Source organism: Chrysochloris asiatica, unplaced genomic scaffold (genome assembly GCF_000296735.1).
Source record: "Chrysochloris asiatica unplaced genomic scaffold, ChrAsi1.0 scaffold00046, whole genome shotgun sequence".
Lineage (NCBI taxonomy): Eukaryota > Metazoa > Chordata > Mammalia > Afrosoricida > Chrysochloridae > Chrysochloris > Chrysochloris asiatica.
Window position 1 is genome coordinate 8,911,510 of NW_006408564.1, and position 19,907 is coordinate 8,931,416.

The following is a 19,907-nucleotide window of genomic DNA, read 5'->3' on the forward strand; positions in this document are numbered from 1 at the left end:
ATTTCAAAATGCCACTGTTGGTTGTTATGCTATACCTCAGGATTAAATTTAATTTTGGCCTGTTTTGTTTTTATACTCTTTCCCTCTCCACACCCCTTGTTTTGTCCTTTTCCCTTTTAAAAACAAAACAAAACAAAAAAATAGTTCAGGGCTGGCTCTTGGGCTGAGAGTGTGCATGCGTGGCAGAAGAACCCACCAGTGGTGGGGTTGAGGGGGGGGTGTCCTCTCGCTTAGGCAGCCCCTCTAGTCACCAGAATGGAGGTACACAAACAATGGGTGGCCAATGAACATATATACCAAAAAAAAAAGAAAATCAGAACAAAGTAAAACTGACAAAGTGTATTGTCTACCTTTGCTTCGAGGTTCCTAAGGTGTTATTCTGTGGTGGGGGTGCTCCTGTGCTTTGTCTTACCATTTGGTCTCACCCAAGTTAGTGGCTCCAGGCCACCAAGCCCAGCAGATTAAAAAGTACGTGATTTCCTACCTCCACTACATGTTCCACCAGCTACAGGCTTTCAAACCCTCCAAATATTCTTAGATATGTGGTCCAGAGTTCTGGAGCTCCATCCTGAACCTGCCTTGCCTGGTACTATGTAGTTTTGCCAACAGCACTTCTACCCTATCCACCACCAAGCCCCGCCTCCCTATAAAAGGTTTTTAATGAGCCTTCCTCCAATCCTGATGTCATGTTCTTCTCCATATAATCCAGTTTCTTGGATTATTTGCTCAGTATACAGATTGAATAAGTATGGTGAAATAATATAATCCCGTTGCACACCTTTCCTGATTTTAAACATTCAGTATCCCCTAGTTCTGTTAGAATCGTTGCCTGTGTATGTACAAGCTTCTCATGAACATGATCAAGTGTTCTAGAATACTCATTTTTCACAATGTTATCTATAGCTTGTCATCATTCATACAATGGAAAGCCTTTGCATAGTCAACAAAGCACAAGTAAACATCACTCTGTTATTCTTTGCTTTCAGCCAAGATCCATCTGACATCAGCAATGATATCCTGAGTTCCATGTCATCTTTTGAATCTGGCTTGAATTTCTGGCAGCTCCCTACATCCAGCTGTCAAAAGACTTCAATTTGTATACTGTCAATTCTTGTTCTCCACCAATTTCTCCAGTGCAGCTTGTACTTCTCCTTTAGTGCCATCAGTTCTTGATTATATGTTAACACTTGAAAATTGAGAAGTTGTCAAAAATGAAATGGAATGCATAAAGATCTATATTTTAGGCATTACTAAGCTGAAATAGACTGGTATTGGCCATTTTGAATCACACAGTCATATGGTTTGCTATTTGCTATGCTGGAATGACAAATTCAAGAGGAATAACATCATGCTCATCATCAAAAATAACAATTCAAGACACATCTTCAAGTACAATGCTGTCCGTGATATAATAATATCCATACACCTACAAGGAAGACCAGTAATACCACTATTATTCAAATTTATGCACCAACCATAAAAGCCAGTGATAATGAAACTATAGAATTCTACCTACTTCCTTCAGTCTGAAATTGATCAAACATGCAATCAAGATATATTGATCATTACTGGTGATTGGAATGTAAAGGTTGGAAACAAAGATGGATCAGTATTTGGAAAATATGGCCTTTGTGATAGAAATGACGTTGGAGATCACATGATACAATTTTACAAGACCAATTACTTATTATGAGCCAAAATATAATTTTAAATATCCTTTCAAAAACCAGATAGAAAAAAAAGTGATATATGCTGTTGAATAAAAATGTATTTTAATATGTTTGGTATGACATCATAAGTGGCCTTATAATTAAATATTCCTTCAACCCACAGAGATCTTAAAATGCTCTCAGTGCTTAAGAAATTATAGTTTTAATTTTCATTACTATAATAATGATTCTCCTTTATGACTTTTTTTTTTTTTGTATTATACAAAACTGTTTGTGCTTTGTCTTTCCAATTAAACCATATGATTCTGTAGGCAGTATTATGGAGAATGGACTGAATCAAGAAATTGCAATCAGATCTCATCAGGTGTGGAACCTTGGTCCCCCAGCTACCATTTCTTTACCTAAAAAGCAAGAAGACTAAGATGTGCTTTACCTCCTCTGCCAGGTCACAGTGTCAATTATGGACCATATGTGAAAGTGCTAATTATACACATACAGGGGAATCTATGTCTCTGAAGCATCCACAGTCCCTACCATAGTCCTCTATACCCAGGAAGGCATCAATCAACATCTGATGATTTCTATGTTGTTGTTGTTAGGTGCCATCGAGTCGGCACCAACTCATAGTGACCTTATGCACAGCAGAACGAAACAATGTCTGATCCTGGGCCAACCTCACTACTGTTTCCACACTTAAGTCCATCGATGCTGCCACTTGGCCAATCCATCTTGTTGGGGGTCTTCCTCTTTTTCTCTGACCCTCCATCTTACCAACATGATATCCTTCTCCAGCAACTGTTCCCTCCTGACAACATGTCCAAAGTATGAGAGACGAAGTTTGGCCATCTTGGCCTCTAAGGAGCACGCTGGCTGCACTCCTTCCAAAACAGATCTATTGGTTTTTTTGGCAGTCCATGGTACTTTTAGCATTCGTCTCCAACACCATAACTCAAAAGCATCAATTCTTCTATGGTCTTCCTTATTCACTGTCCAGCGTTCGCTTCCATATGAAGTTATTGAAAATACCATGGCTTGGGTCAGGAGCACCTTAGTCCTCAAGCTGACATCTCTGCTCTTCAACACTTTAAAAAGGTCTTGTGCAGCAGATTTGCCTAATGCAATACGTCGTCTGAGCTCTTGACTGCTGCTTCCATGAGTGTTGATAGTTGATCCAAGAAGAATGACGTCCTTGACAACTTCAATCTTTTCTCTGTTGATAAGAATGTTGTTTATTGGTCCAGTGGTGAGGATTTTTGTTTTCTTGACATTGAGATGTAATCCATACCGAAGGCTGTGCTCTTTAATCTTCATCAGTAAATGTTTTAAGTCCTCCTCACTCTCAGCAAGTAAGGTTGTATCATCTGTATATCGCAGGTTGTTAATGAGTCTTCCTCCAATACTGATGCCACGTTTTTCTTCATAGAACCCAGTTTCTTGGATTATTTGCTCAGCATACAGGTTGAATAAGTATGGTGAAAGAATACAACCTTGACTTCTGTAGTAGGTTCTTTTCTGCCCTGATAGCTAAGCAATACTTAGTATATTTATAGTCGTTTCCTCTTACTTATACCTGATTTTTTTTCTATTTGATAAATTTTGTTACTTATTTTGTATTTGCTCAATAAAACATTTATCTCTACTGCCCAAATCCCCAGTCCCTAGGACAGTGTTGGATACACACTACCCAATAACAACAACAAACCAAACCACACGCCATTGCTGTCAAGTCAATTCTGATTCACAGCAATCCATGTCATAGAGTAGAACTGTGCCATAGGCTTGATTGAACTGGCTGTGATCTCTAAGGAAGCAGATGACCAGGCCAGTCTTTCTTTTATTTTTAGTATTTTCCTTTTTGCTAGTCATTCTTTATTTAACAAACACTGAGACTGTTCTTTGTGTTGGAGCCTGTGATAGGAGCTAAAGATACAATGGGATAACCACAGTCTACAGTAAAATTATTCTTATTTTTCTATCTTTCTTTGTTTCCATATATGGTTTTATACATCACCACACCACTCACATTTTGTGAAAGTGAAGGAACAATTTAAGAAAGGGCAGTCTTACCTCCTAATTCCTGTGTCCAGTTTTAAAACACTGTTACTTGTGGATGGACTCGATATTTCTGGGGAGAGTTCTCATTCTGACCCTGGGTTTCTCAGATGAGGCTGGGCTTTTTTAGCAATAAATTTGCTCTTTGGTAAGGAGTCCTGGTGTGGTGCTGTAGGATAAGCACTGGACTAGTAACACAGAGTCAGCAGTTCAAACCCTCTAGCCACTCCTTGGAAACCCTATCCAGGTTCACTATGAGTCACTTAGCAACAAGGCAATACCACAAAGATGCAAAATGAGGCACTTACGGGTGGCAGGCAGGAGTTCCAGGTGGTCGTGTCGTCACTGCTGGTGCTTATGCTGACATTACAGTTGTCAACCTGGGATGCACTTAGGCCATGGGAAACCCCCACCTCCTCCAACTCTTCGTTCTGTTGCCGACGTAAGCTTGCCAGCATTTGCAACTCAGATTCACTCATCTGGCTGGGCTGGTAGTTTCTACAGTTGTATTCCTGACCAAGATGGAAGAAAATGGCAGTGCAAAAAGTCACTTGGCCTTTCTTAACTTCATGGATTACCAACAAATGTCTTTCCTCCACTTTAACCCCTTCCATGGCACCCCACTGAGAGAGGCTTAAACTAAAAACACCATACCTAATGTCACTGAGTCAGTTCCAACTCACAAAGACCCTGTAAGACAAAGCATGGCTACTCCAACGGGTTTCTGAGATTGTAAATCTTTATGGGAGCAGACAGCCTTGTGGTTCTCACCTAGTGGGTTGAAACTATTGACCTTGTGGTCAGATCATTAGTATGCCTTCAAGTGCTGTCTACCTCACCTACCCCTTGTTCATCTTGTGGCTTTTGCTTCTGCTATATCAGCCATCCCATCCTTTATTAAGGTCCTCTAAAACATTAAACTGCCTTAGTTCCTGTGTATACACTTAGTCCCTGTGTTCCTAGCTGTGATAGTTAAGCTTTTGTGTCAACTTGGCTGGACCAGGATTCTCATTAGTTTAGCAGATAAGATATAGTTACTACCTCCATGAAGACATCTGCTATGATGAAATCACCCTTATTATGTGATCTGATATGATTATTCTGTGTTGTAAATCCTCACTTCTGTGATGTTCACAGGCCAGATGCCATCTACAGGATTATGTTGTATCTTGAATCAGTCTCTTTTGAGATATAAAAGAAGAGGAAACTGAAGGAGTTCAGAGAGACGTACTACCACCAAGATAGAACAGTTAGGAATAGAATGCATCCTTTGGACCTGGAGTCCCTGCACTGTGAAGTTCTTAGATCCAGGGGAAGATGAATGCCAAACATGCAGAGATTGCCAAAGAATACTGGGCCTATGGATGCTGAAAGAGGGTACAAACCTTTCCCCAGAGCTGGTACTCTGAATTTGGGCTTCTAGCCCTCAAAGAGAATAAATTTCTGGTTGCTAATGCCATCCACTTACAGTATTTCTGTTATAACAACAGTAGATAACTACGACAATAAATTCTAGGCATTCTTCATGTTCCAAATTGGGGGTCACTTTCTCAGAGGAAACCTTTTCTGACAACCTTAAACTGGGTCATCTGTTTAGTTTGTGGTCTCATAGAATCCTAAAGTTTTCATTTTTAGCATTTTTCAGAATTGCAGAATAACATTTATCAATTAAATAATTGTATTTGCTGTTCACAGGTAGAATATTGCCCCCAATGTATTTCTTGTATCTGGCTCATAAGTGTTCAGCCAGCATTTTTTGACTGATCAAATAAATGAAAATTCAAAGCAGCTTAAAAAAAAAAAAAATCACTTTCCATAAAAACACAAAAATTCCAGTATATAAGGGAATTGATGGATTTCATCCTGAACATTATGAGCAAATACATTCGATTTATAGTAAGATGGGAGTTGTGAGGTCTGAAAGCCAGAAACGCCTCGTGGCTACAATAAACTCCTATATGAAGTGGACTATACTATAGATGTAATATCCCAGACATATGTTTCTATCAAGACCACTCCTAGAAATCATCTTTAAAGGCTATCAAGAATATTCTTTCAATGTACAGGACAGAAATTAGCAATAGAATTTCCAGACCTTTGCTTTCCTTCTCTATGGCCTAAAACAAAAATGGTAGCAAATGCTAAGTCTAATTGTCAAAATGTTTTCCAGGACTAGTATACAAGGAGGCTTCTAAAAGTTCATGGAAAAATTCCATTACCTGTCAACCCCATTTTTCACAAACTTTTTGAAGTCTCCTCATACATATAACAAAATATTATTCATATATACATAAAGAAACAGAGTACTGATATCTGCTACAACATGGATGAACCCTTAAAATACTATACTAAGTACAAGAAGTCAGGCATAAAACACCACATATTGTATGATTCCATTGATATTCAATGTCCAGAAAAGACAAATCCAGAGAGACATAGACTGAAGTGGACTTCATCGGAGGTTGGGTATATGGAAGAATGGAGAGTTACTGCTAAGGAATGCAGGGTTTCTTTTCAGGGTGATGAAAACGTTCTGAAATTTGATAACAGTTACGGTTGAACAGTCTTGTGAACAGATTTGTTGTGTGCCAGCGAGTCATTTAAGCACTAGTGGTTACCAGTAGAATACAAGCTAGCAGTTACCAATCCAATGCTTATCCTACAGTGGCACATGTATGTTATCTGGCCTGTCATTATCAATACATGCTCTTAAAATGGAAAAGTTAAGTTTCATTTTCTCCTTCATAATTTGTCTTACAGAGAATAGCTTTCATACGTACTTAGTGTGACTAGTTCACCTAATTTATAACCCAGAGTCTGTACACTGTGCCACAGTCACAAGGCTAGGTGCTACCACAGAAAACACACAGCGGATGAGGAAGTTTGGCTAGACAGATCTAAATCTGGGCCTTACAGCCAACATTTACTCTGCTCCCTTCCTTCCATTCCTTAAATGTATGTGATTGGGCAAAGTACTTAACCTCTGTGCTCCAGTTCTTCATCTGTAAAATGGGCATAATAGAAAATAACTCACAGGATTTTTAGTGGGCTGAAATGAGCCCTGGTGTGGCACTGCAGGATAAGCACTGGACGGCAAGGTCAGTGGTCCAAACCATCAATAGTTCCTCAGAAACCCTACAGAGAGTTACGATGAGTCGGAACCGACTCTGCGGCCGTAAACAATAAATGAAATGCTATAAAATGCTTAGCATATTGTTGTTGTTGTGTGCCACTGTTGATCTAACTCATAGCAACCCCATGTGACAAAGCAGAACTGTCCCACAGAGATTTCTAAGCTGAAATCTTTATGGGAGCAGATTGCCAGGTATCTTCTGTCGTGCAGGGGCTGCGTAGGTTTGAACAAGTGCTCTTTGAAGTTATCTAGTGAGCTCTTAACCACAGCAGCAGAAGGGCTCTTTATGTTAATTATGGCGGTAGTTGTGTGCCTTGTAGTCGGCTCTGACTCTCAGCAACCCTGTATAGGGTTTCCAAGGCTGTAAATCTTTACAGGAATAATTAACCTCATTTATCTCCCATGGAGCGACTGGCAGATTTGAACTGCTGACACTGCAGATAGCAGCCCAGGTTGTAATCCACTATGCTACCAGAGCTCCTTTATGCTTTAGCATAGTACCTGACAAACAGCTATGCTAAAGGTTTTCAAATGTTTGATTTGCATCTTTATCAGAAAACTTTTGGATATTTGCCTTTCAGCAAAAATATTATAAATTAAACACAAATACACAGTAATTTAAGGAGCTCTGGTAGCATAGTGGTTATGAGTTGGGCAGCTAACCTCATGGTCAGTAGTTCAAAACTACCACAGTTCTGTAGGACAGTGATGAGGCTTTCTGCTCCTGTAAAGATTTACAGCCTTGGAAACCCTGTATAGGGTCATCATGAGTCGGAACCAACTCCACAGCACATAACCATCACCACATGGTAATTTAATATGTGTAGTATAAAATACACACAAAAATTGATCTTGAATCTCAATAGATGATTCTTTGGTCTACCAGCTTTAGTTTGAAATCTATTCCTCTATTTCACACACACACACACACCCCAGGGATACCATCGATACTTGTACTCTCTGTTACTATGGTTCTTTCCTCTTAACTTTTTCTGCCTCCTTCCTCCCACTCTTTTGTCCATGTTGTATGTACTACATTACCATCTGGGAGCACAAAGAAAAAAACAGACATTTTTCTGTCTTCAAGGAGCTCACAGTCTAGGATAGAAGACACCTCAGCAACAGGATATTATAATGTACAGAAGTATGACTGAGATGCTTGAAGAATATAGCACATAATTGACAAACTGCCCAAAAGAATCAGAGAAGGTTTCAGAGAAGTCTAAGGTGGCACTGGATAATGATTACATTTGCTGACAATGGGAATGAGTGAATTATCCTCACCACTGATAGTAATGAAGGAAAAGCTGGGAAAAATACCTGTCTGAAATACTGGAGCAATCCACAGTGTGGACACTGGTTGATGCATTAATTTATTGCACAATTATATACTGATCCTCAATTATAGATCAGACACTGTTGGTGCTAAATTTACTTGCCGTTGTTGTGCACTGTTGAGTAAGTTCCAACTCACAGGGACCCTGTATAGGGATTCCGAGGTGCGCCGGGTGAGTTTGAACCTCCGACCTGGTAGTTAGCAGTACAGTGATTATCCTACAGTGCCACACCATGATTCTAAGGATATCATTTAACAGTAAATATTAAATATGTGTAAGTTCATATCTCATACAAAACAGTATTGAACACAGTATTAACACTAAAACTAAATAAATCTATAATTTCATACAATAGTGGAACATATTCTGACAAAAGCCAGAAATGATCAGAAAGAAGGAAATGCCTTTCTCCAGGCCCATGAAAAGAACAACAGGTGATAGAAAGAGGGAATGAACTTAGTTCCCAGATACATTTTTGACTTGAAATCTCTTCAATAATTTCAAAATCACAAGAAAGGCTAAATCATTAATTAATTAATTAATTTTTGTAGAGAAAGCTTGCAACAAAGTCTTCATATGAACGTGGACTCCGGTACAAGATGACATCTAACTAAATTATGCAACCACTGAGAGGCAAAGTGCCTCATGTAATTCTATCTCCGGAAAGCTCAAAATGTTGTGTCTAATCCAATTTCACCTCAAAATATCCTTGCAGGCAAGAGGGAAGACATTATCAATCAGATTTATTTTAGGGACTAGGCAATGGGCTCAAGGCTATACAATTCAGCTGTCCTCAGAACTCAGGCAAATCTTTTGTGCACTTAAGATAGTCAAGCTATTCATTTTCATTTCTCAACAGATGTTACTGAGTAATAACATCTAAGAAAAAAATCTAAGACAATGAAATTTAAAAGATAAGTAAGATGTGGTCCTGGCTTTCATGGGACTTATAATCTAGCAGGGCAATTAAGATTTACAAATAAAGTATTATAAAATAAGGTACAATGTACTGAGGCATAATAACAACAATCACAAAGAGGTTGGATAATAAACAGAGAACTGGTAACTCTGGCAAAAAGAAAAAACAAATACAATAAGCAAAAAACTCCTTTCAACTTCATGTTCCTGGCCCAATGTTTCTCCTTGGCCTTTTAAGATGGAATAGTTTACAACAGCTAACATCTCCCTATAGAACTTTGTGAGCCTCAGGAAAGAACCTGGACTGTGGATAACACAAAGGTCAATTTACAAAGGTGGTTTGGAACAAAAAGGAGACAAAGCCCCTGGATAAGATGAGATCAAGACTGAACCAAGAACTTCACTCAATTCTATACTGGTGGTGGGAAACAGAACTGGGAGAAAACGGGGACAATAATCTTAGTCTGGAGTCTACAAAAATTCTGACGAAGACTTGCAGAATCAGGCTTGGATAGGGCTAGTGCTTGATACCCAGGCCAAAAGAAATGTACTGGTACCAACATTCTTAACATGGAGTCTACCCAACACTCCCTGCCTCTTTGCATTCTTTCAAATTATCCCAAGACTCAGAAACTGCTATTATAATGGGATGGTGGATGTTCTAACAAATTGTAACATAAAGGTAGTATGAGTGAAGAGATATAGACAAAATGGTCTGGCATTTCAGAAAATAGAGAAGACACTTTTTGTAGGACTAGTCAAAGCTTCATGGCGGTGATGGCATGAAGGCTGGGCCTTGGAGGGTAAGAAATGCTCTCTACTGGGCAGCATAAAAGCATAGATAGAGTATGCTTATAGAGAATGACTAAATCACTAAAAAGTCACATTATATATTACTGTGTTAGTTTTTTAGTGCTATCATAACAGAAATCTAGTGTCTATTTACGAGGCTAGAAGTCAGAATTAAGGCTGCTGGTTCTAGGGGCAGGCTGTCTCTCTGTTTACTGTAGAGGCAAATCCTTGTCTCTTTTAGTTTCTCTTCCTTGACTCTTTGTGACCACTCTGCATCAGTCTTTTTCTGTGCTTACTCTCTTCTGTGTCTAATCTGCTCCTTTTATGTTTCAAAGGAGACTGGTTTAAGACATACCTTAGTATGTAAGACCTCCTTAAGGTAACAAAGAAAACTGTATTCCCAAATTGGATCACATCCACATGTACAGAGGCTAGGATTCCAATTTATATATTTTGGGAGGGGGAAACAATTCAACCCACAATACATTACAGGTATGAAATCAGTAATAATGTTGTAAAACAACAAGGATGAAAATATCTATAATTTCATCTTATACAATCAATGGTTTCCCCGTCCCTGACCAAATTTTATTAGAAGTCTAAGATTCTACCAAGATATCCTTCATCGTACCCAAATGGAAACAACTCGTATGCGCATTGGCAGTGGAAAACTGTATTTATTCACAGTGTGACATTACACAGTCATGAAAATGAGTGAAATACAACTCTAGGGAACAATAGCCTGAATCTCAAAAACAAAATGCTGAAAGAATCCTGACACAAAAGAATACACACATATTAGTTGACCTAATCTATGCTGTTAGGACAAGGAGCTCTGGTAGCATAGTGGTTACGAATCAAGTTGCTAACCTCAAGGTCAGCAGTTCCAAACTACCAGCTGTTCTGTGGGAAAAAGATGAGGCTTTATGCTCCTGTAAAGATGTGCAGCCTTGGAAACCCTGTGTAGGGTCACTATGAGTCGGAACTGACTCCACGGTGTTTAACAACAACAACGATATGCTGTTAGGACAGCATTGGACTTCAAATCACAAAGTTGGTGGTTCAAACTTACCAGCTGCTCCTTGGAAACCCTATACAGGGTCGCTATGAGTTGGAACTGACTCCACAGCACTTAACAACAACATGCTGTTAGGAAGGTATCCTTGGGGACACTTTGGCAGGAAGGGAGCACAAAGGGACTTCTGGGAAGCCAGTATTGTTCTTTCTTGATCTGGACGATGGGTATGAGGGTTTGTGAGTTTCTAAAACTTCATTAAGCTCTCTGCTAATCACAAGTACACTTTTTTTCTGATCTATAACAAAAAATTGTCTAGACAAAAATAAAGTGATAAGGAAGTGATTACTTGTTAAGCACTGGCACCTCACTATGAACAGTCTTAGTGAAAAAAAATTTTTTTGTCAATGTAACTGGGCAGTCAGTTATCACTGTAGATTCAAATTTGTGTTTATTATGGAGTTTTGAAGAATTAGAAAGTGTTAATTTTTTTGTACCCGATTTGTTTTTGTAGTTAAGTGTTGTCGAGTTGGTTTCAACTCATAGCAACCCTGTATAGGGCTTCCAAGGAGCAAGTGGTGGATTTGAACTGCTGACCTTGCGGTTTGTAGTCCAGTGCTAATCCTACAGTGCCACACCAGGAGTCCAATACAGCAGCAATTACAGGTAGTAGAAGTTCATGTTCCCATGCTAATTTTAAACTTTAACTGCCATTTTAATTTGAGGCTTAATCTCCTACTGCTATTTGCAGTAAAGTGTTTAATCTCTACATTGACATTTCAAGTAAGTTAGCTGTTCTTGCCCAACTAACTCACAAAAACTGGTTTCAAATTCTTGATACATAGCCCACACAGTCTGCTCTGATTCATTTAGAGCTCAGGCCTACCAATGGTAAGAATGAAGAGAGTGACCACACACATGAGTTATAGGCAACCCGTGCATATACATGTAACTCAGTCACAATTCATGGTCACTTCTGGTATGTATTCAAGTACTCAAAGACGTAGATTAAATCTTACTCAATGTCGTCGTCCAAGCCACAGTACAAGCAGAAAAATCCCAATGGGTTTGTTACTGGGGAAATTTCTGGTCTAAAGACTAGACCTCTTAAGATCATAGAAATGGAAGGTCCAATATTTTGATGTTCAAGGTCAGTCAAGAGAAAACAAGCGGCAGAACTAGTCTAGTCCCTAGTTCCCCAGGTTTCTCTCCCCACACTAAGTCATCTCCGTAAGGAAAACTACTTAGTACAATCTTCAACAATTCCAATAACAAATTTCTTCCACTTCCTATTTTATTTTACTTGCACCCTTCACCAAGTCCATTTTCCATCTAAAAGTCAGAGTAAACTTATAAATCAGATTACATCACTCTCCTGCTCAAAACCCCCAATGGATGTTCATAAGAGAGTTGTAAAGATACTCATAATAAAAGGCAATTTTAAAGAGAACCAGAAAAAAAATAAAGATGTGTTTAAATCTGAACTAACTTGTGATGGAATGGTCAGAACACAACTCCAGTGTAAACTGGCAATACACAGCAGTTTGTTTGGCTAAACAACGAATGAATGAATTCTCACAGATTCATACTTTTCACAGGCCTTAAATTTTTGTCAAGTCATTCTCCCTACAATTTTTGGAACTTTTCAGAACTTGAAATTGTTCCTCTTCATCAGAGGAATTGGCATATTGTCTGCAATACCTAACCCTCAGAAATGCAGATATTAAAATGTCCTAATCACTTCTGCAGTTCTATATCATTGCAAACGTTGGACCATAATTACAGTCATGTAATTATTTTAAACAAACTTCTAATCTAGATAATTTTGCCTTTATCAATAAAGAAATCAAACACTGGAGATAAAGACAATGAAATAAACAAATGAGTCTGTAGCAATGGCAGGAGCTCAGACTGAAAACAATTATAACGGAGGCAGTGAGCTAGAAGTAAATTCCTTCTGGGAGATTTCTATACCCAATTCAAATAATTTTACTGCAATTTAGTCACCAAATTCTGTAGCTTCAGCAATATCTCCAGTGGTACAATGAAAGATAAAACTGAAATAATGGCCTTGTCTTTTCAGAGACAGGAATGTAGTTTTAACAAAACACTAAATATCAGATGTTTTTCCAAAGGCTAATAATTGGCATGAGTGTCCAATTTAATAAATGAAACATCCTTGAAGAGTTTAAGCATTTCATTGTTATGAAGTGCTGAATTATTTCCCAATTCATCAACCACAAAGCTACACACCTATTTTTTACTCTGTGAACATGGTGGGCACAAAGATATCACTTCTTGTTTCTAAATATTTCTCTTTTCAGGATACCCTTATGTAAACACAAATATGTTATAAGACAGAAGTGACACATTAATTAACTCTACGTATAATATAACCCTAAGTAGAGGGTAATAAATGCATAACCATGTTATTGTTGTTGTTAAGTGCCATCGAGTTGGTACCGACTCATAGTGACCGTATGCACAGCAGAATGAAACACTGCCCAATCCTGGGCCAACCTCACTATTGTTGCCACACTTGAGCCCATCAATGCTGCTACTTTGCCAATCCATCTCACTGGAGGTCTTCCTCTTTTTCTCTGACCCTCCACCTTACCAAACATGATATCCTTCTCCAGCATAACCATATAGCTATTGCTTATTAAACAGTACATCATTAATTTTTAAAGTTTTATTGTATTTGAAAGGTTTTGCTTTTGTCTTTAGACCACCAGGTATACTGGTTTAGATTTCTCACCACTTCTAAATAGACAGAACAGATATCTTTTTGGATTATGGGCTAAATGTTTTACAATCACTGTCTCATTCAATCCCCAAACAACCCTAAACCAATAAAACAAAACAAAACTCATTGCACTCAAGTCAATTCTGACTCACAGCTCTCCTGCGTAGGGCCGAGTAGACAGAGGATCTTTACAGGCACAATCTCATCTTTCTCTCTCAGTGTTGGATGGGTATAACTGGACCCACTGTACCAGGGAATAGATACTGTTATTTTTCCAGATTATATAGATGAGGTAATTGAGGGTCAAACAGATTAAGAAATATGTCTAGGGTCACATAGGTAAAAAGGAGTAAAGCCACGACTCAAATCTAGATCTGTCAGACTTGATTTGTTAATGTGAATCACGGCACTCACTGCTCTTGTTTCCTAAGGTCTGTAGACAATGTGGGCAGACTTGACATACGCCCCTGCTTGAGGGAGCCTCTGAGGGTGGCAAAGGGGAAGGCTGCCTATCAGGTGGCTCAGGACAGCATGAGGCCACTGCAGGGTGAGGAGTCACCAGCCCTGAGTGAATCTGCACAGTCAGGCCAGGTCAATGAACAGAAATCCAATACAAAGGGAAACCTGACCTCCGAACAGGTGCTTTGTAACAATGTGACATTGCTGTAGCTGAAGCAAGTGAGGTAGTCAGAGAAACATTTATGAATTCTTCAAACCATGGGGTTTTCCTGGAAATACAGCTTCAAAATGGCATACTTGAGAAGCAAATTCAAAAACAGATGAATGGCTTCTATTTGAACAAATAATATTATATACCTTGGAAAACATAGAACTTAATGGCAATGGAAAAATTGTTGTGCTTTAAAATTCTAAAATAATTTATAAATTCACTTTCCTTTTTCAGTCTGTGGAGAACAAACTGCACATAGCAGTAATCTTTTATAACTTTTTATATTCCCTACTTCAACTCTGGGCTCTAGTTTATCAAAGAGGCAATGGAACTCATCCGTTTACATTATCCAAAGGAAACGGGTTGGCATTATTAAAGGAAGACATTTGCTCACACTATACCATGGCCTAAATTATCTTTAAGGGAAGTGCATGACTCTGTTGGATAAACACTGGATTGTGAACCACAAGGCTGGCAGTTCAAGCCCACCAGCTGCTCCATTGGAGAAAGATGAGGCTTTCTACTCGCACAAAGATTTACAACCTTAGAAACTCAATACGAGGTCCCTATGAGTTAGAATCGATTCAATGACAATAACAAAAACTATCTTTAAAAGTATCTTCCATAATTCAGTTTTGATTTTCTAAAAATGTAAAAATTAAGACTCAAAAGTTAAATATAATTTATTTTACAAATAGGAGCTCTGGTAGCGTAGTGGTTACGAATTGGCCTGCGAACCACAAAGTCAGCAGTTCGAAACTACCAGTTGTTCCGTGGGAAAAAGATGAGGCTTTCTACTCCCGTAAAGATTTACACCCTCGGAAACCCTGTACAGGGTTGCTATGAGTCGGAACCGACTGTAAGGCACATAACAACAACAACAACATTTTCCTGTAAAAACTCATCTCTTTCCCCTAAATGGGATACCTGAATTAGTTAAGTGGTAGCATGGTTTGTCTTTCTTATGAAAATAAAATCCTTCAGTAAGCTGAAACTATTCCTGGAGATACAAAACACATTATATAAGTTATTTTGTTTGTTTGTTTCAACATGCACTTAATGACATTTGCAGGTTTAAAATGATTCATTCAAAACTGTTTGAATGCAATTGTACGTGCGGAAAAGTTTAATTACCAGCTATCTACATGGTTGCAATATTACCCAGGGGGCTTTACTTCTTTCTTAATTAAAAATATTTGAACTTAATAATAAAGAACTCTATTAAATATGAATAAAACATTGCAAGGAAGAAGTTTACCAAGTAGTTAGCAAATCAATTTCTGCAAGCATTCCTTATGAATTACTAGTATAGTACTTTTCTATATCAGGGGATTAGAAAGATACCTTCTTTTGTAAGAGACTTTAATTTTCCTTTGTCATAAAAGTTGTTTTAGGTTGGTACTTTGTGAGAGCACAGATTTTCAATGGGATTCCCATTCACAATCGCTGATTATAGTTCCTTGATGGCTCAGATGAGAGCTGAGTTCCTTGTGAACTCTTCTGCAGCCAGTAAATGACATGACCATTTGGTCTGTAGTTCAAGTTGCAAACCTAGTACTCATCCTTGATTCTCCCCATTTCCTCTTCACCATACTACACCAGTCCTATCTGCTAAATGGATCAGTATTCAGCCACTTTTATTCCTCTGTACTCTGAACTATTATGGTAATATTCCAACTGTATTCCTTCTTGCCTTGTGGAAATCCATTCTTGACAAAGGCAGATGAATCTTTTTGAATGTAAATCAGACCATATTACTGTCTTACTTAAAATCTGTCAACAACTTGTCACTGCACTTAGAACAAAATCTGCTCTCCTTGCCAAGGCCCTTTTGATCTCATCCTCCATTTTCCCAAATACATGGACCTACTTTAGCACTCAAAGATGCCCACATCTGGAACTTTGAAGCTATTGTTTCTGATGTTTAAACCACAATGCCCAGGTTCTCTGCATGGCTGGCTTCTCCTTAAACTTGGGATCTTAGCTTATATGTCACCTATTCACAGGCTACCTGAAACACTCACCATTCCATTGCTTCACCTTGCTCTTTATCTTCCCACACTTTTACCATGGCCTACATTTACTTCACATACTAGCTTATTACCTGCATATCCCAAGACATAAATTCCTTGAGGAAACACACCTTATCTGTCTTGATTGTTGTGACGTTATCGCTAGTACTGATGAGAATGTTTGGAAAGCAAGGTGGACATCAGAAGAGGCTATGTTCCTGCTAATCCATAACTAGAACCAGAATAGCTGTATTCCTTTATTTCAGAGATGCAGGTAGTTGTTGCTAAGTACCATGGAACTGGTTCCAAGTTGTAGCCCAGGTTAGGTGGAAGAAACCCCGAATATATCACTGCTATAAATACATGGATTATGATCCTAGCAAGCAAAGGCAACTTCAATTATGCATTCATATGAACAGCAGAAGGACTTCTAGACACAGGGCACTTCTCAACATTTTCTTCATGACCAACAGAATCTCTCTAGTACTGTCTGAGCTCATCATGTCTGTTTAACTGAGATCACAACAGTCTAAGTGTTAAATCTTAAGTATTTTGAAATGAAGAAAAAAAATTCCATTCAAATTAAATGAAATCTTTGTGGAGGCAAGTAGGTATGAATAAGAAATAAAAGTTATCCAGATTGGAAAAGAAAAAGTAAAACCAATTCTATTTACAATGACATGGTATTATAAATAAAACTCCTAAGAAAGTTTCAAAAAACTGTAATAAGCAAGTTCAGGAAGACTGCAGGTTACAAAATCAATACACAAAAATCCAATATGTCTCTTTTATATGTTAGTAATGGTGTGGTACTGTAGTACCAGCACTGGACTGCTAACCACAAAGTTAGTGGTTCAAACCCACCAGCCACTCCTTGGAATCCCTATACAAGGTTGCTATGAGTCAGAACTGACTCAATCATACTCAACAACAACACTGGAAATTTAAAAATTAAATTAAAGACAGTTCCATACACAACAGAATTAAAATAAGTAAAATATTTAGAAAAAAGTATGACAAAGAAGGACAAGATTTTGTACACTGAAAACTACAAAATACTGCTGGGAAAAGTAAAGATCTACATAAACAGAGGAGTCTCTGGGCGGTGCAAACAACTAATGCACTCAGTTGCTAACTTAAAGGCTGGTGGCATGAGTCCACTCAGAGGTCCTTGGAAGAAAGGCCTGGTGATCTACTTAAAAAAAAAAACAACATCCATTGGGAGAGCGGGGGATTGGGAGAAGGGATGGTAGGGCACAGGGTAGAGCATAGACACATTATCGTCTGGGTGCTGGGGAGGACAATACAGAAGAAGGGGGAGGAGGGTAGAAGACCAAGGTAGATAGGAGGGAGGTTTGCCTGAGCTAAATAGGACAGAGGTAAATAGTGATGCATACTCAAACTTGAACAACAGGACTCTGTCATACAGTGATCAAAGCTTAGTCTGAGGAGGGGAAATAATATTAAGATGCTTGACTGTCTTACAAATATTGGTTTTTCTTGCCTACTACTGCAAAATAGACACTTGAGTGGGATAGAAATGAATATTGGAAAAACATGATTACAGAAAGCTTGTAAACCCGTCTTCAGCCTATAACTGATTGGAATACTTAAAAGGGGTTCTAGAACTTGCTCAGTGAAGCAGGCTTCTTGCAGAGCCTTTGCAGTGTACAGGACCTTAGGTGGAATGCTGAGCTCCACCCAGGACCTCCTGAGGTGGGACATTCCCACTAGAAAGGGCATGCAGACCAGCCTGGATTAGCTAAAGCAACAGAAAACACTTTTTGAAAGAAAGATTAGCAGGAAAATCCAAAACAAAAATGGCAGTCTGATTGGCTACTACAAGAACAAGCTAGTTGTTCACTGGAGAACCATCAAGGAAAGCAGTCAAGTCCATACAGGACAAATCCCCCTCCAAGACTGAAAGTCAAAGGGAACACATGAGCAGGCATGTAAATTTGCTGGTGACCATTTTGGTCTACTGGTGAGTAGAAAAGGAGGAAAGGCAGCAAGGAAGAAATGGGCTAAATTCAAGTACAGTCCATAGACTCCCATTGACCTGGAGATGAAAGAGATAAGAGGAGGCGTTGGTTGGCCCAAAGTGTGGTGAGACCTAGAGACTCTTGAGAGGGACATAGCCATGGAGGGCTAGAGTGGGAAGTGAAACATCCAGCTGATATGAAGTGAGGGCAGATACACAAGAATGCCCAAACATGCAGATAGTACCCATTTTACCTAGCCGTGATGGTTTGATAATCAGCAGAACTTGAATAGAGGAAGAAAAAAAAAAGTTTTGAATAAGGAAACAAGCGTAAATTGCTACAATTTGATGAACTTGACCATACTTATGGATGTAGTAGCTCAAAATACCAACTGAGAAGGAAGGAGTCTTCACATCAAGTATCAATCCTATCCCCTCCGTATACAGGGTAGATAAAGACAGGCAACTTAAGACGTTGTTATTGTTGTGAAGTACCGTTGAGTCAAGTCCGACCCTTAGCAACCCTGTATAAGGTTTCCAAGGAGCAGCTGGTGAGCTTGAACGACCAACCTTGCAGTTCAAATGGCTTTGCAGTCTGGCGCATTAACCCACAGCGCCACATTGAGACACTGGCTACCTAAAAAGAGGGGGCGATAAAGGCACAAAGTGACTGGCTTACACATTTTCAAAGGGAGTTTAGTTTTAAAGTGTATAGGGGAAGGTAGAGTCCCCACTGAATAGTTTTCATCTTATCTAGATGAGTCTGGTGAAGAGAGATGGGGATAAGATTCCTATGATTCAACGGTGAGCGATAATTATCATGACTAATTGAGACTCTTACAATTTTTATTACAAAAATTGAGCAGTTTTGTAATAAAAATGGAGGAGTAGTTAATCTTATAGTCCAGAAACAAAGGACCCTAGGACCATCACTTGAGAAGATCACAAACAGAATGTGGGACCCTATCCAGAGATGGAGACAGAGATGAGGACATGAAGAGAGAGCAGCTGAGGATTCTGCACTCATGGAAAGAGAAAGACTTAGTGCTGGCGGCCAGAAAGCAGGCTTGCAGAATGTGCCCTTTGGTTGTTTAAATGATTATATATTCCTGAGTGTTTCTGTGGACATCCCCTACCTCCCTCAAAAAAAAGAAACAACAAAGGGAATAGAAGTAAATACTGTTGAATAATGATGCACTGAGGAGATTGCAATCATTGCAATGTAACAATGGTACAAAACCCATGTTCGCCCATGTACATTATCACTCAATGCACAATAAAAACTTAGAAAAAAAAAAAACAAAAAAACTCAGCCATTGGAAATCCTATGGGCAGATCTACCATGATATTTGCCACAAGTCAGAATCAACTTGATGGAAACAGGTTTTTTTGGAAGACTTAGCATTGTTAAAGCGGCAATAGTCTCCAAATTGGTCTACAAATTCAATGTAATCCTTATCAAAATTTCAAATGTCTTTGATACAGAAACTGACAGACTGATCCTCAAATTCATATGAAAATGCAAGGGATGGCTTCCGATAAAAGATGGCGGATCGGGTGGAAGTGTAGTGACGAGCTCTG

At 38.8% G+C, this 19,907-nt stretch overlaps 1 protein-coding gene across 1 annotated transcript in view; it reads right to left on the reverse strand.

The window, feature by feature from the left end:
• Positions 1–19,907, reverse strand: part of LOC102834024 (chromosome unknown open reading frame, human C3orf67) — a 443,079-nt gene that overhangs the window by 123,646 nt on the left and 299,526 nt on the right. Inside the window, exon 13 of the mRNA XM_006862094.1 lies at positions 4,031–4,234. Coding sequence (XP_006862156.1) covers positions 4,031–4,234 — 204 coding nt within the window. The remainder of the gene's footprint in view (positions 1–4,030; positions 4,235–19,907) is intronic.